This window comes from Hydra vulgaris, chromosome 10, assembly GCF_038396675.1.
Source record: "Hydra vulgaris chromosome 10, alternate assembly HydraT2T_AEP".
Classification (NCBI taxonomy): domain Eukaryota; kingdom Metazoa; phylum Cnidaria; class Hydrozoa; order Anthoathecata; family Hydridae; genus Hydra; species Hydra vulgaris.
The window spans coordinates 41,880,001-41,897,008 of record NC_088929.1 but is presented as its reverse complement, the minus strand read 5'-3'; the positions used below and the strand labels follow the sequence as shown (position 1 = coordinate 41,897,008).

The window sequence follows — 17,008 nt, the reverse complement described above, 5'->3', positions numbered from 1 at the left end:
ATTTCACTTTTTTTTTATTTTTTCAGATTTTAATAGTGGGTAGCCACCCTAAATAATAAAAATACTTGAAGCAAAAAAACTATAACATCTAAAACTCTTGTTTGGACATAATATGCTGATAAAACCATGCAAATTTAAAACAAAAGAATGCAAGTAATTTGTTAATCGCCTTAATTACACCGAGTGTAACTTGAAACTTTTAATAACTGTTACAATAATGAGGGGAAAAGAGGGGCCTAGCCGTATCTGCATATTTCATGATCTTCATGAAGCCAGAGGCTAAAGTTTTCAAAGAATTCTTGTTTTACTAAGCACTCACAACTGTATAAGAGTTAGCAAAATCTGAGATGTATAGTGACAAGACCTGGGTCATTTTACATAGAATTACCCTAAGTAAAGTTACCCTTAAAAGTTCAGTCTTACAATCAGCTTGCCACTTTACTTATGCATGAAATAATTGATAAATAACTTAAATATTTTAAACTATTGACATTATTTAGCTTAAAAACCCAAATTTCTAAATAATTCTACTGTTATAAAAATCTCTATTTTAATGAATGTTCGATTGATGTGTCCAAAGTGAATTTAAAAAAATTGATTTTTAATTTTTTTAAAAAAGAAAAGAAACAATTCCTGTGTTGGGCTACTTCTTCACGAAATTACAGAAATTTTTTAGTATTACTAAATAACAGTAACTAAATGTTTTACCCTGGTAAAATTAATTTAAGTGCAAAATATTTAAGTGCATTTATCCTTTAATTTGAATAGTCAGTTAAAAAGAACTATGCTTAAAATAAAGAGTTCCATTTTTGATACATATAAGCTTATTTTGCTGTTAAATACGTATCATTAAGAAAAGCTCATTTCCATACTGTATCAGCAGTTTCGTTTGCCATATATCTTGATATAAAAGCAACAAAAAATCGTTAAAATCTGGATCATTTTCTTTGGAATTGAATCCTCCTTTGAGTCTAAATTTGATCAATGAATCATTAAAGTATATTTTCCATTCATTTATCTTAAATCAGAGACATTCTTGATCTATCACGGATTTGCGAAGATTTTGTTTAACTATAGACAAAATCTTTGCAGATGATTTGCAATAATCTCATCTCTTGGAAAAAAAACGTTTGTTTGCCTTCTTCAAATTAATTTTAGAATTAAGTTAAAAATGATATTAAAGTCATAAAAACTATGATCATAATAGATGATAACACAATTTTTATTATGTAAACGGCTTATATAAATATTTTTAGTTTAATAGCTAGTTGGGTTCAAGTTGATTATTTTTGAAAGTTCAGTTTTTGTTCACAGACGACCACGGATGGACGTACATGGTAAATACAATGAACGTACTTGTGCCGGCTGGGTCATTAAACGCATTGATTACATGAGTTACTAACTAGGTCAAAACGTGATCAGGTGAATCATTTTTATAAAAATCATTCAACTGATAAAAACTGATAAAAATGTTTTATAAAGTCAAATTGCTTTTTATAAAACATTTTATCTACTTTTAAATAGCTTTTTAATCTATTGTATATTTTATGTTCGAGTAAATCGTGATAAAACTGATATTGGTCTGTATTTGAAGAATCTGTGTTATTCCCAGATTTAAAAATAGCAAAGACTCGTGCAATTTTTAAATTTTTCTGTAACTGCACCAGATTAAAGAGAAAGATTAAAAATGTGATGTAAAAAGGTTTCTATTATACTAAAAACTGATTTTACAACATTTATGCTAATGTTATAAAAACCTTGCTTTTTTTAAACCTTGTGTTGTTTTAAGATTATCTTTGCAAATTGCAACTCACTAATTTCTAATTTAGATTAGTCCATGACTTTCTCATACCTTTGAGTGGGTTTTAAACTGAGAGGATTGTGAATATTAGGGCTGTCCATTATTTACGTCAATGATTTTTTGGCAATATTTACCTTCACCGCTATTTCTGATCAACAAGTTGTCAAACTTCCAGAGATTCTCGCTAAAAAATTATGTAAATACTTGATAACCCCCCTCTTTAAAAATTAAATCTTTTTTATTAATTTAATATTTATTTTTATTTTTTAATTTCAATTTTTCTTAATTTTTCTCGTTTTATTTTATATCTTGAATGAAACAATTGCGATGTTAGTCTTGAATATTTTATCATAATTTATGTAGAGTGTTGAGTCACAATCCGTGAATGTACCAATCCTCTTCTCTTTAACCTAAGACCTAACTTAATTTCACAATAGAGTTTAGTGTAAAATGCATTTAATAAATTGTGCTATATGAGGCTTTCTCGGGTTTTCTTAAAGCACAACTCTGTTTTTAGAAAGTAGGAGTATAAATAGCTCTATTAAATCACTAAATGTTAGCTGAGTGTGTGAAAATCTTTTTTTGAAAAAAACACAGGACAGTAATCGCTGTCTAATTTTCCTTTTAATAAGCGATTAAACTTGTTTAAAAAAGTAACATTGTTGATATCAACTTGTTTTGACCTCCCTTTAGTCAACAATTGTCGAAAAATTTCAGACCCCTTCTCCCTCCTTAACTGTTAACGAAATTAATGGACAGCCCCTTTACATGATCGTAACTTGTAGTCTATCGCTACATTCAACTTCAATTTGTAAAAAGAAATCAGGCTAAACTGTTGCAATTAAATATCAGATACATTTAATCGTCTAAAAAATAAGCAAAAAAAAACAAACTTCCAGTCATAAAGCAACACTAGGTGATCGATCCGAAATCAGTTACGAAGTCATATAAAATTATACTTTAAAATTATGAAAAAAAAAAGGCAAATCGAAATAATTCTTTTATTTTGTTATCTAATTTTTGATTTTTATTTTTTTTTTCCTTGGTGCTTAACTTATCTAAAAATGATTTAGTATTGCATATTCCAAGAACAAGGATAATGTTAAAATTTGAAATTGAAAATGTGCATACCTTCTGGTATAAACTAGTTGATTTAAGTTGTATTGATTGTTAACAAAAGGAAGCTTCACGTTTATGCAAAACAATATTGTCCGGAACTCGATGCTTTTGTTTTATCGTCATTTTAAAAGATGTTTGAATTTCCGCGTCATAAGTGCATTTTTTAATTTAATAATAATGGTACGGATAAACATTAAATTTCTTGATTAACATCATTATGTAATGGCACATTCAAAAACACAATAATATTAAATTACGATTAAACATTGCAATTGAAATTTAACTTTTTTGTATTAATATGCATATGGCTCGAATTTATAAAATGAATAGTTTCTTAGTTTTGATTTTAAGTTTTATAAAACTATACGAAGGTATGTTGTTTATTTAAATATTTTTTTATACGAATATATATATATATATATATATATATATATATATATATATATATATATATATATATATATATATATATATATATATATATATATATATATATAAATTAGTAAAAGCGCTTATCTAACTTTATTTCAACAACTTGTTGTTCATCTTATCTTCCTGATGAATCTGCTGATGGAGAAACAAGTTGTTGAAAAAAAAAATTAAATAAATGTTTTAATTAACTTATTGCTCTTTTCTTTAAATACATTGAGCGCTCTATTACACTAATATAATATATATATATACATATATATATACATATATATATATATATATATATATATATATATATATATATATATATATATATATATATATATATATATATATATATATTATAAAAAAAAATACATGATTTATTTTTATCACTTCTAGTTGATAATTTAAGTCATTTAAAAAAAAATTTAATGAAGTTTTCACTTTATATAAGTTGTTATGGTTAGACCTTACTTTGTTTAGTTTTGATGAATTGTTATAAAATATCATGAAAAAATTGAAAGAGGTCTGTTATTATAAAGGTCTATTAATTGCACATTGATTAACATTGTATAATGCAGTTAGTGGTAAAGACAGCTAAATTACAAAATTTTAGATTTTCTGCCAACTAAGAAAACACTTTTACGCTACTTTAAGTATTTCTTTTAGAGTTTTTAGATTTTTTAGATTAAAGGTTTACCAGGAACATTCTCCTTTTAGTTTGCGCTTTTATATGATCACTTTTTAACAGGCAAAGTTTCAGAAAATTGGAATTGAAAAGTTTCATAATATTCAAAGAAGATTAAAAAAAAAATAGGATTTAAAAAACCAATTTAATAAAAACATTGCAATTTTTAAACTTTAATTTTTTGTTTAATTTAGTTCTTAATTGCTAAAAACAAAGACTCGTAGTCTGCTACTTTGAAGGCACATCGACAACGAAGAACTACTAACATGTATTATGTTAGTCTAATTGTTGAATTTTTTTAAAAAAGTTTCATTGTTTTTTTTGTGTATTTTAGTAATACTATAGCTGTTTTTTCAAACGTCTATAGGTAAAAAAAAAAATCAAAGTTGACATTTTTACAAAATATGCTAATTTAAATGTCTACAAATATTGAATCAATATTTTTAAACAGCTATAAAAAAACTCATTAAAAATATTATTTTCAAAAAATGTTTTAAAAAAAGTTTCTCCTATTAATTTTTTTAGTTGCGTTTTTCTTGAAATACGTACTCTTGCCTGCCGAATAAACGGGGGTCTTAATAAAAGTGAGGTCGGAAATATTTCTAAAATCTAATCAACGGGGAGGTGGAGTAAAAAAGCTAATAAGACGAAAACACAAGAAGAAAATTATTAAACTCAGAAGAACAATTTCTTTTTTTTTTGAAATTAAAAAAAATCTAAAACTGTATAAGCCTAATACGCGACCCCTCCCTCCCCTTTTATTCAGCAGGCGAGAGTAAAGAGGCGTTTTGAAAAACGGGTGAAAATCTTAAGGCGTTTTGAAAAACGGGTGTCGAATATACATAACAAAAGCGGCTGTAGAATATACATAACAAATATGTAAAACGCTTTAGCCATAAATAAAATAGTGTCATATACGAAATTTTGCACTTTTCTTTTAATTTAATAGCACCCATAAAGGATTAAAAGATATAATTTGACTCCTAATTATTACTTTAACAGTAAAAAACCGTAATAAATATTTTTCATTGTTATATATAAACATTTCTATGCTACTAAAAAATCATTATAATAAAGGTATTAAACTTTTACAACAATGACAAGGGAATTAAAACCCTTGCCCTTTTTTATTACACCTGAGTTCAAATCTACTTGCTGTTATAAATGCATTCTCTGTCCTACACCTAAATATTGGGAGCATGCAAAAATATTTTTTAGAAAATTAGACAGTTTTTCAGCTGTCATTAATTTTAAAGTTTTTTGTCTCACCGAAACATGGCGTCAAATTATACAAGCTTACAAAAAGCACAAATATTTTTAAAAACTTAAATGGTTTAAAATTTTTTGTCAACTTAGAAACTCTTCAAAAACAGATGAAATGTGCTTTTTCATCCACAACTCATAAATTTAAAAACCGCAAACTAAATACTGTACACTAAACAATGATTGTAGGTCATTAATAACTGATACTTTAGCTATAACCACTAAAAACGTTGTAATAGGCCAGGTGAATAAAAATAAAGCAATTGCTTTTACTTAGCGTTTTTTGAGTAATTATTCAGCTTTAAGTAAATAAAAATTTTATCAAACTCGCTCAAATTTTTATTCACGTAAAGCTAAGCAGTTTACTCCAAAAACGCTGAGTAGTTGTTCTGCTTAACTAAAAGCTGACCAATCACTGAGTAAAAGCAAATGCTTTTTATTATTTACCCGGTGTGTAACTAAAAACGCATGCATTTAATTAGAAATCTTTTCGGTTGTTTCGGTTTTGGTTTCTTGCCGCTAAAAACTAAAATATTTGAAAAGCATATAAATAGCTAAGTAAAAAGAGCTGTTTGTGAAAAATGGGTTCATTTTGAGGGCAATTTAAACTTAAACATAAATTAAATAGAAACATCAAAATTCTATATCTTATAATTTTAAAATGAATTGATTCCAACCATGAAAAAACCAATTAGAATCTCAAGAAATAGTGAAACTATTCCTTGAGATTCTAATTGGTTATTCAAACTGTAAAAACTGTTTACTAACACGAAAATTAAAAGAATTTACATAATATATAAAACTAGCAAAACTGTGGCGAGATCGTCAAGACATGATTTACTTTTTATTTAAAAAAAATTTGTTTAAATAACGAATCAAATAAAAATAAACTTTACTTAGGGCTGATGCTTTTTTCAGACATCCCTCTTTAGTCCGTAAAACACGAGTCTCTCGCGAGATCAGTAACATTAAAAACAAAGTCTAAAACCTAGTGCAGGGGCTAGAAAGACCTCCCCCCTCCTCCTCCTAAATGAGGAGGAGGGGAGGAGGTCATCAAACTTTGAGGCCCTTTTGCAGATTTAAGGAGTTTTTTATTTTAGCTATGCCTAGCGGTAAAATTTGGAAGATTTTGAGACCCCAATGACAGGTTTAGTCACGGCACTGCTAAAACCTGCTTTTTTTTTACTCAAAAAAGGTCTTGCCTCAAATACAAGTCCGTCTTTTTCAGGGCCAGTGTATAATGGTACGCCATGTGTACGCTTGTAACCCTTTATCCATACGTGTGTGCATATAGGACACTATAACCTTGACTCCCCTATACCATAAGATCTTTTATGTTGGCAAACTAGGATCTTTAGTTAGAGGTTTTACTTTTCTTTGGTTATCTGGTTAGTTGTGATAAATTAGAAAAACAAAGTATGTACTTTTAAATTTTATCCTCCTCCCCCCCCCCTCATACCCTTTCGTACGCTTTTTGTACCTCCCCCTTTCTTTCCTCCATTCCCCTTTCCTCCCCCACCACCACCACCACCACCTATTTTTATATAATTTAAAAGTTATCTCGGGCTAAAAAGACTAATTTTAAAATTCGTAGTCTTCCTTAAAGTGAGCTTCCACTCATCCGTTTTTCTATGGTAACGGGATAGGGAAGGAAAAAATAATCACGTGAGCATGCGTAGTTTGCCTTCGGAAAAACGAAAGCTGCTACTACACATGTCAACATGATTATTTTTCATATCCCTTTCCCGTTCCCGTGAAATTATGGACAAGTGGAAACTCACCTTTATATATGTCCGTAGTCACCACGTGCGGGTGACTCCGGGCATTTACTGGGTAGATTTTAAACATCAAATAAAACCCAATAGCAATTATTCGTGGTTTAATAACAGTAACTTTTATTTATTGAAATTAGTATTAGTTTTTTTAATAGTTTCGGGGCATCATTTTATTATATGTGACAAAAAAAATATTAACAACTTACAAACAAAATATGATTAAAGCATTGGGGTAGACTTGCGGACAAAGTTATTTGCTATTTTAAAGAAAATAGCAAATAACGTTGGCAGAGGCAGAGTGGATCTGAACAATTCAATTACAATTAAACATTTTACATCAAACAACCAAAGAAAAATGTTTTTTAACAACAAAATGTTTTCTTTCAGAAATTGTAAGATAACCGTTTCAAAACTTGTTTTGAAACGGTTTTGTTCTTGTAAAATGTAGTTTTCCAATTGGAAAAATACTGACCAAACGAAATTTAGCCACGAAAGCATCAAGGAACATATTCAATGTATGATTAAGTGAATTTCTCATTATTATTCGATCTTAAAAAAAAATTGCAGTTTTTTGTTTTTAACCGGGAACAGGATTAGCAAAATGAACTCATAGGATCATCAAATACCAAAAATTACATAGGCGTGCAAGAACCGCTAACTCAATTTATTCCAGATTTTAAGCAACACAGTGACACTTTTGCAAATGTTGGCAAATAGAATGTATCCTATTTGTCTATTTGTAAATAGAATGTATCCTATTTGTCTATTTATAAATAGAATGTATCCTATTTGTCTATTTGTAAATAAAATGTATCCTATTTGTCTATTTATAAATAGAATGTATCCTATTTGTCTAAAACTATTTATGAAGAACTAATTAATATTATGTCTTAAAAAGTTTTAATCCGGAGGCTGAATAAAAAATTGTTCACACGAGTAGTTATTTAGATCATAACGAGATATCACAGAGGTGACAAATGCGAACTTGCATAAGTGCGAACTGGCATAAGAGCAAAGTAGTTGAAAAAACAGTCATAAGTACAAATTGGCAAAAGTTATGTTAGTTTTTGCAATTGCTTTTCACTTATGCCAGTTCGCACTTATGCAAGTTCGCACTTGTCACCTCTGTGATATTTCGTTTTTATGTAAATAACTACTTGTGTGAACAATTTTTTTTTGTTTTTAACAAAGTAAAACCCATAAAGACAAATTCTTGATTACTGGGATTTAAGATCTACTGTAAAAATATGATATTGATGTAAGTAATTGTCGTTGACAGGAATACAATTTTTCAAAAAATTTGTTTGTTAAATATTTCAGATAAAAAACATGTTTAAAAGAGCAGAATAAAATAGGCTTTTGTATCCCGTGAGCTGGACATTCATTAAACTTAGTAGGTCAGTGCAGTGTCAGTGAGCCCATCACTTCTATCAACTATTTTGCAACACTCAAGTGCCCATCAAATACATAATGATCATGCAGAGCAGATGCATGATCATTATGTATTTGATAGGCACTTGAGTGTTGCATTTTTCCACTAAACCTTTTGAGGTTGTTTCCACAACCTCAAAAGGTTTAGTGGAAAATTTTAATGGAATTCATGCAGCGTTGTCTTTAATAGCTGAGGATGTAGAAGAAATTTTTAAAGCTCGTCAAGAAGCTTTGTGTTTATTAAATAAAATCACTAGGCTAGAGTTTGCATTCATAGCTGTATTTTGGCATCACATATTTAGTAGATTTAATGCAGTTAATAAATTTCTTCAAAATGTTGAAATAAGTTTGCATATAGCAAACAAAGAGGAGATTCTACGACTCACCCCTGTGTTTATTTTAGAAATAAATACTCCCTCGTTTTGTTCCTAGAATTGCTCCTGAGAATGCAATAAGTTACTGTCGCTAATTAATTTTGTAAGTAGCTTACGAATTTACCATATTCGATTTACCATATTTACCATTTACCATATTCGAGAATGAATTAAAAAAACTTAGCTCTTTTTTTAAATAAAAACAAAATAAAAGTGATTAAAAGATTAAACAACAAAGTTTAAACATATCTTACAAGTTTCAAGTAAATACTTTTTTGTCATTGTTGACAAACTTACTATACGAATTACTATAAGAAAAAGTAAGAAAGAATAAAGTAAAAAGTAAGAAAGAATAAGAAAAATTATAAAAGAATTACTATCAGAAAAAAAACAACTAGCTATGAAAGTGATAATTGCGACCACATTAGTAATTTATTTGGATTTCTGTCGAAGCTGTTAACTATTAGAACCATGGAATTGCAAGTTAGCGCAAAAAAAAAGTAAAAGTGTATTCAAAGGATTTAGAGGATAGTTTTATTTTTTAAATAGAACAATTCGTTATTAAAACTTTACTCATAAAAATGATAAGGTTGAGAGTGACGACACATTGATTCTTCTATATGTTTTAAAAAGGATTGTTGACACCAGTATTATTGATGTATTTCCAAATAGTTATTTACCATATCAATTGTTTCTAACTATTCCCGAACAAACTGCGAGGATGAGAGATTATTCTCCACTATTAGAAGAGCAAAATTATCAATTAACAATGCTCCATAGTTGATATTGGTAATGAAAGAGGCGTGAACTTTTTAGTTAAATGATTTACCGCGGTGCTCTATGATAGGACTGTAAGGAGTTCTGCGAGCACCTTAACAATAGACGGAGGGAGAGTTAAAGAGGATAAATTAACTTATTTCGGATTTTGTGTAGGTTATCCACTTTTTCTTAATTAAATTTTTTTAGCTGATTTTGAATTACTTAATACTTTTTTTTCTTATAAACATTAAGCTTTCTACTTCATTTTCAATAAAAATGATTATTTTGACAAAAAATCAATTATTAAATTAAATGAAATCAATAATATTATCAAATTAGAATCCATGGTAAATATTTTTCTTTTCATTTTATCAATAAAATATGAAATCGTTATCTGTAGTTAAAAATACAACAAAAAATTAAGCATTATACATGAAATTACTCCATATGAAGAACAGTTTCTAACAATTACTAGTGAAAATGCAAATTATTTTCATTGCAACCGTGGTTCAGTGGTGGGAGTTCTTTCTCAGAATAAAGAGTTTTGAGGTTCGATGTCGGCTCTGACCAGATTAACAACATTGGTAAGAAAGGATGTGTGAACTTCTTCGTTAAATTGCCTTTCCACGGTGCTTCGTGATAAGACACTTAGTTCTTCTTGGAGCACCTTAACAACTAAAAAAAAATTCATCGTAGGTGATAATGGATTGTTGTGAGGACTTTCCAAGTAGAAACCTTAAATTATTTTTCTGTAAACATAAGACAACTTTTTATTTGTATTTTTATTACTTATGATTTTAAACAAAGTAGATCTTTGCCGCAATGACCTACTGTATTACTAAAATAAACATCCTATTCATCAATCGATTTCGACATTTAACAGATCTTTGTCTTTATCTTAATATATCTATTGACACTTGATTCGCAAGTAAATAGACAAGTAAGTAAATAAGCTGCCTTGTAACTTTAAACAAGCTAAGATATAATTTCTCTTGGAAGTCTAATGTACAACAGTTCATTTTTTAAAATACAAAAATTGAACTGTTTTATATTAGAGATCCAAGAGAAACTATATCATAGCTTGTTTAAAGTTACAAGGCAGTATAAAATTGTTTTCCAAATGAAACACATTTCCCAAAATATTTCTATATTACCCGAATTTTGATTTCGCAATGGTTTGGATATTTAATTATATTACTACGAGGAAATTTTGCAATTTTCGGTATTTCCGAAGTCGATTGCAATGAGTGATATTGACGCTTAAGTTCAATCTTATTTGTAATAATTTTATTAATTGCAAAAACCTAAATAAAAACGTAAATACATCAGTTATTCCATGATTGTATCTTTTCCAAACCCATGAAACGTTCTTATTTTCTGTTGGCAAAATAAAGTTAAGTTTTGCAAAACTATACTTGGAAGAATGATATAATTAAATAAAATACACGAACTGCTTCTGCGACTGCATAGCAGTCAATCTTGTTTAATAAAAATTTCCAATATATTTATTTTATACATTTATTTATTTAATAATTTAATGTTGACTTCGTTAAAGTACAAAAACAACCATGAGTAAAAGCAACTTTGTATGATAAAATTCGTCTTTTACTGCGAAATTTTTAAAGAAGTTAATTTTGATTTATTTGTTTATTAGTTTATGAATTAATTATTGGCTAGTTTGTTACTTCTTGTTGCAAAATCTTTTATTTTAATTGGTATCTAAATTTAGTTTACAAAATTAATAGCGAAGAATCTTATAGTGAAGTAAATCAAAAACCAATTTTCCCACAAAGCTTATTTCTGTTAAAACGCAATTTTAATTCAAATTAATTCAAAGTTATCCAATCAAATTTTAAATTACATAAATTTTAGCATTAAGTTGCGTAACATTACACGAAAAGAATACCCTGCAAAGATTTAAAGCTTTTTAATATTTTTAATATGTTAAAAATAGAAGTAGAAGGTCAACCACATAAAAATAGCAAAAACTGAATTGTTTTTTGAACTTTTTTCTGAAAAAAATCAATTTAGAATAATTTGTAATCTGTTAATGCAGTGGCATATATGTTGTTAAAATTATCGAATGGTGAGAACCTTTTTAATGTTAAAACCGAACCAATTATCAAAGACGTTGAATCAAGTAACACATGCGATAATACTCAACATGAAGTCGGGTACTTTTTTAAGGATTCGACCCCTCTCCTCTCCCCCTCATTTTATTTTTAGAAACGCCTCTGACCTCGTCGCGCATATGGTTAAATTTTTTTTAGCAAAACTGACTTATGTTCATCTTCATTGCTAGTTTGATAAAATAGAGTGGTCTGAAGAAGCCGTTTATTTACCTTTTTTGATATATGTTTATATATATTCGTTCTACGCAGTTTTAAATAAAGAGTTAGGTTAAAGCGTCCTAACATGAACATTTTGTTTATTAATAATGCCTAACATTTTGTCAATTCACCTTTTCCCTTTTTATTATTTTACGCAGTTCATTATGGTATTTGTATGTACATAAAAATAAAAAACTCGCAACTCATAGTTTTTTTAACTTTTCATTATTTCGTGGCTTGTTCGTACATAGATAATAGTCTTCTCTCTTATTATTAATTATAGTTACACCAAAATTTTGTACAAATCGTATTATATCCGCAGCAGAATAACTGGATTGTAATATAAGAAAATATTTTAACGTAATTGAAGTTGAATTTCGTTAGAGAAGCTTGTCTGATGTATATTTTACAATTATACACAAGCAAAAGAATTTATAATTAAATCTATAAATATTCCTGCTGGTTCTAGCTTTTTTAAAAACCCAAGCATAATTCCTCTAAATGCAACTTTTTTTATAATTAAAAATGAGGAATTTAATAGTTATGAAAAACAAAATAATCTCTAAAGATGTAACTTAATGGTCAAAAGCATCTCTTTTTTCTAAAGATGTAACTTAATGGTCAAAAGCATCTCTTTTTTCTAAAGATGTAACTTAATGGTCAAAAGCATCTCTTATTTCTAAAGGTGTAACTTAATGGTCAAAAGCATCTCTTTTTTCGATAACACATGAACATATATTTAATTTTATAGTATCAGACGATATTTTGAAAGAAGAGCTATTAAATATAAAATAGCTGGTTATCAGTTATAGATTATAAAATAGATTAGAGTTAAACCAAATATTTTATTATATAGAATTAAACCAAGGAATGACAATGGCTGTGTTATTATTGAAATTAAATTGGGCCAAAATCATTTTTATGAAATATTTATTTACGATTAAATGAAAAAATGTTAAAAAATTTAAGTCTAGTTATATTGGAAAACTTTCTACATTGTCTGGACCATTTGATTAAACTAATTAGCACTGTTTCAGTTTCCTACCCCTATCATTTTATGATTGATTTCAATGGAGAATTTCATGCTAATTAAGAATCGTATAAAAATATCGACCTGAAAATTTGAGGAAAGTACTCTAATGACTCGACTGACAAATAGGTTTACCGTAAACCAGCAAAACTAATCATCTACGGCGGAGAAACTATTTTTTCGAAAGAACGAACCACACAAGGCAACCCCCTTCACTATGCCATGGTACTCTCTAAGCACAAGTAAAACTGGTATGGTTAGCCGATGACGCCACCGCTGCAGGAAAACTCTAGTTGTTAAAAAGTGGTAGAAATACCTAGAGGAAGTTATAACTTTACATGAGTATTATGTAAATCAGTGAAAGTGGTAGTTAATTGTAGAATCAAATAATCAAGCTGAAAAAGCTAAACTTATATTTAGAAACACTATAAATATAACTTCCCAGGGGAAAATGCACCAAAGAGCCGCTTTTAGTTCGGAAGCATATAAAAAAGCGTATTGCGAGGATTTAGTGAATAAATGGTTTAACGAACTTTACAATCTCTGTAAAGTGATAATAAACAACAGCAAGCTGCTCATACAGCTTTTGTTAAAGGATATAAATATAGATTCACATAATTCTTACACACGTTTAAAGCCTTCCAAGAATGCGTAAGACAAGTTTAAAAATTATTATTAGAAAATTTTTTACCTGTGTTGTTTGGTACTGAGTGTTCCATAATCAAGGAGAACAGGGAGTAATTGGTGCTGAGTCCATCCGAAGGAGTGCTTGTAATTTATTAATTGAAGCCAAGGAACAACATACTGCCTCCAAGAAAACAACCAGGTTACACGTAGAATCCATACTTTAACAAGTAGAATTCATGAAATAAAAACGAAAATAAATATAGATAAATCAAAAAAAAAAAAAAGAGTAGGTTAAAGTAACAAATGCAAGGATTCCAGAAAATCCTAAACTACTGGTTGTATAGGCCTGTGACAAAGGCTCCAGCAGCTTGTTAAACACTTTAATAATTAAAGAGAAAAATCTAGATCTAAATAAGGAAGAGTTTAGAGACGCACTTAGATTGAGATAAATGTGCCACTTGCTAACTTGCCATCCTACTGTGCTTGTGGAGAAAAATTTGACGAGCTATAAAAAGGTTGCAACAGACATGATAATATAAGACAATTTTTAACTTTTGCCTAACTAGAGTTTGTACTGATATTCACGCGGAGCCGCATTTAATTCCGTTGACAAATGAAAAATTTCATCTAAAAACTGCCAATGCAACCGACGAAGGTAGATTGGATATGAATGCAAAAGGATTTTGAAGGAAGGAAGAAACTGCGCTCTTCGATGTTAGAGTAACGCACGTAAATTCCAAGTCTTCCAAAAAAATACTACAAAGCAGGTATTTCGTTGACACGAAGAAGCAAAAAAACAAGTATTTAGAACGAGTTCTAGACGTTGAGCGCAGTACATTCACCCCATTGATTTTTGGGACAAATGGTGGACTTGGAGACGAATGTAAACGCTTCATGACACTACTGGCACATAAACTGTCCGTAAAGAATGGTGAAAGATACAGAACAGTGTATAAATTGGTTAAGGACATGTCTCTCAATGGAGATTACGCGAACCTCCTGCTCTGCCGAAGAGGGTGACGAACTCCATTGAGGCACAATCACACTGATGATGTTGGTTTTTAAAATGTGCAAAGTGGACTTATTTAAATGGTATTTTTAAAGTGTCATTATATAAATTTATTTATAAGAGTTACATTCGAATTAAAAAAATAAAAATAAAAAAAGCGGTATTAATACAGACGCAAGTGTGCGGTTAATTAAAAAACGTGAGCGTAAGACATGTTTAACATGTGTAAAAAACGTTGTAATACGTATTCATACGTGTTTTAAATGTCTTTAATACGTCTTGTAACCACTAGGCGAAACATAATAGCAATTATAATTGGTTTTTAAAATTATAACTGGTTTTTAAAAGTACAAATTTATAGTCGCGCAGAACAACTGATTATCTTGGCATGTTTGTAAACATAAATACGTAAATAAATAATATAAAATAAGATCAACTTATTAATTAAAGTGATGAATTCTACAAGACATTTTGGAGAATGTTTTGTAAGGTAATATCTATTAATAATAATTAGTTACCTATATATAAACACCTTTGTTTTAGATGTTAATATTTTATTACATTATTATAAATGTTATTATTATTTTAAACTAATTATTATTTAAATATATATATATATTTATATATATATATATATATATATATATATATATATATATATATATATATATATATATATATATATATATATATATATATATATATATATATATATATATATATATATATATATGTATATAGGGTAACAGGGGGCATCAATCCCCATGTTTTCCAGAACTTTTTTTTCTTTCTTCGAAATAAGTAAATAAGTATTAAATTCAAACTGGAAATATTTTTAAGTGATAGACATTTCTATATGTACAAAATTTTTATTCAAAAAAATTTTAATTCATATAAAAAAAAAAAAAGATGAAAAGTTACAACTATCATTGACTCAAATTTTAAAAAATAGGGGCAATAAACTCCGATATGTAAAACATATATTTTACAATTGTTTTTAGTTAATTTTCACCGATCCAGTTCAAGGCTTCAATATCAGCACCACCTGAAATTTTGTGCATTTAATATGTTACCAAACATCACATAAGTCACAGCACGCCCATTCTTCTCCTTGATCTCCATGAATACCACACTTTGGACAAACTGTGTTGTTGTCCTTATCACTATCCCTATCATTTCCAGGAGGAAGATTTTTTCTTTTTATTGTGGTCTTTTTTCTTAGAGGGTTATCTTTTTTTGCTGCTTCTTCTTTCAGTTGCTTCAAACATTTATCACCTCTTAAGCTTTCTCTGTAACAAAACCTGACTCTAACCAACCTACCATGCACAGAAGTTTGCGCAAATCTGGGCTGCAGTTCTTTGAGAATAAAGTCTCTAATAGATGATTTTCCAGAGGATGAGGTAGAAAATGGTGTTTGTGGTCTTTCTGCAGGTGCTAAAGATAAAGGTGATGATTCTCTTGATGATGCTGCAGTTGACAATGGTGTAGACAGCGATACATGTAGTAGTGAAGCAACTTTTTTTAATGTCTGAACCATTTTTTTCAATAAGGGGGCAATAAGTGCCATTTTTAAAACTATATTTAAAGAAAAGTTTAAACTATTTCTACAAATAAATAACTTTCGTTTTCTATTTAATTTATATCTGTGTAATTGTGTAATGTTTATAAATTTAAAATGTGGGCTTTATTTATCTGATCAATGCTATTTGATTGTTTAATTAATCTTTTTTAACAGTTTGGGGCATTAAGCTCCTGCTTATTAAAACATTAATTTTTATAAACTAATTAAGCTAATTAATAATCAACATTGCTCTTAGAAATGCTATCCATTTACAATATTAAATAAAAGTTTAGTATGAAAGTGAGTTTTAGAGCTTTTTATAAACAATCTCTAAGATATTCATCCAACTGCCACTTTCCTTTGCTAAAATTTCTACCTTCAATTGCTCTACAAATATCAGTATTTTAACTCATTGATAACATACACAGATTGTTAAAAAGTTAGTATTTTTGGTTTTTTAGGAAATATTTAAAAGTTCATCATTTTAGCTACTAAATTTAACTTAAGTGACAATGTTTTAATTCATATTTTAATTTTAAGTAGGACAACTGATACTGAAATTTGCAAAAATTCTTTTTACTTTGGTATGCTTAAAGGTTAACATGGTTGGAGCAGTCCTGTATAAAAACTTCTTATATAATTTTATCCTTCTCAATTTTATCTTAATTGGTTTTAGTGTTATATATTGACACAATAAGCATTGTTTGTATATATTATTCTGATTCACTCACTGAGTTACTAGAATGTAAGAAAAGAGTTATAGAGCAAGGAAAAAAGTTTGACAGAAGACTTAATGTGTTGTAGTTTGTATGAGTCAGAAAAATATG

General features: G+C 28.5%; 1 protein-coding gene across 3 annotated transcripts in view; it reads left to right on the top strand.

Moving 5' to 3' along the window:
• The first annotated feature begins 2,970 nt into the window (after positions 1-2,970).
• LOC100205437 (uncharacterized) overlaps positions 2,971-17,008 on the top strand; it is a 40,673-nt gene continuing 26,635 nt past the window's right edge. Inside the window, exon 1 of one of the 3 annotated variants that reach the window (XM_065808054.1) lies at positions 2,971-3,291. In XM_065808054.1, coding sequence (XP_065664126.1) covers positions 3,219-3,291 — 73 coding nt within the window. In that variant the 5' untranslated portion in view covers positions 2,971-3,218. Of the gene's footprint in view, positions 3,292-14,956; positions 15,111-17,008 lie in introns of those variants that run through there. The other 2 variants (XM_065808055.1, XM_065808056.1) reach the window with 2 other exon arrangements.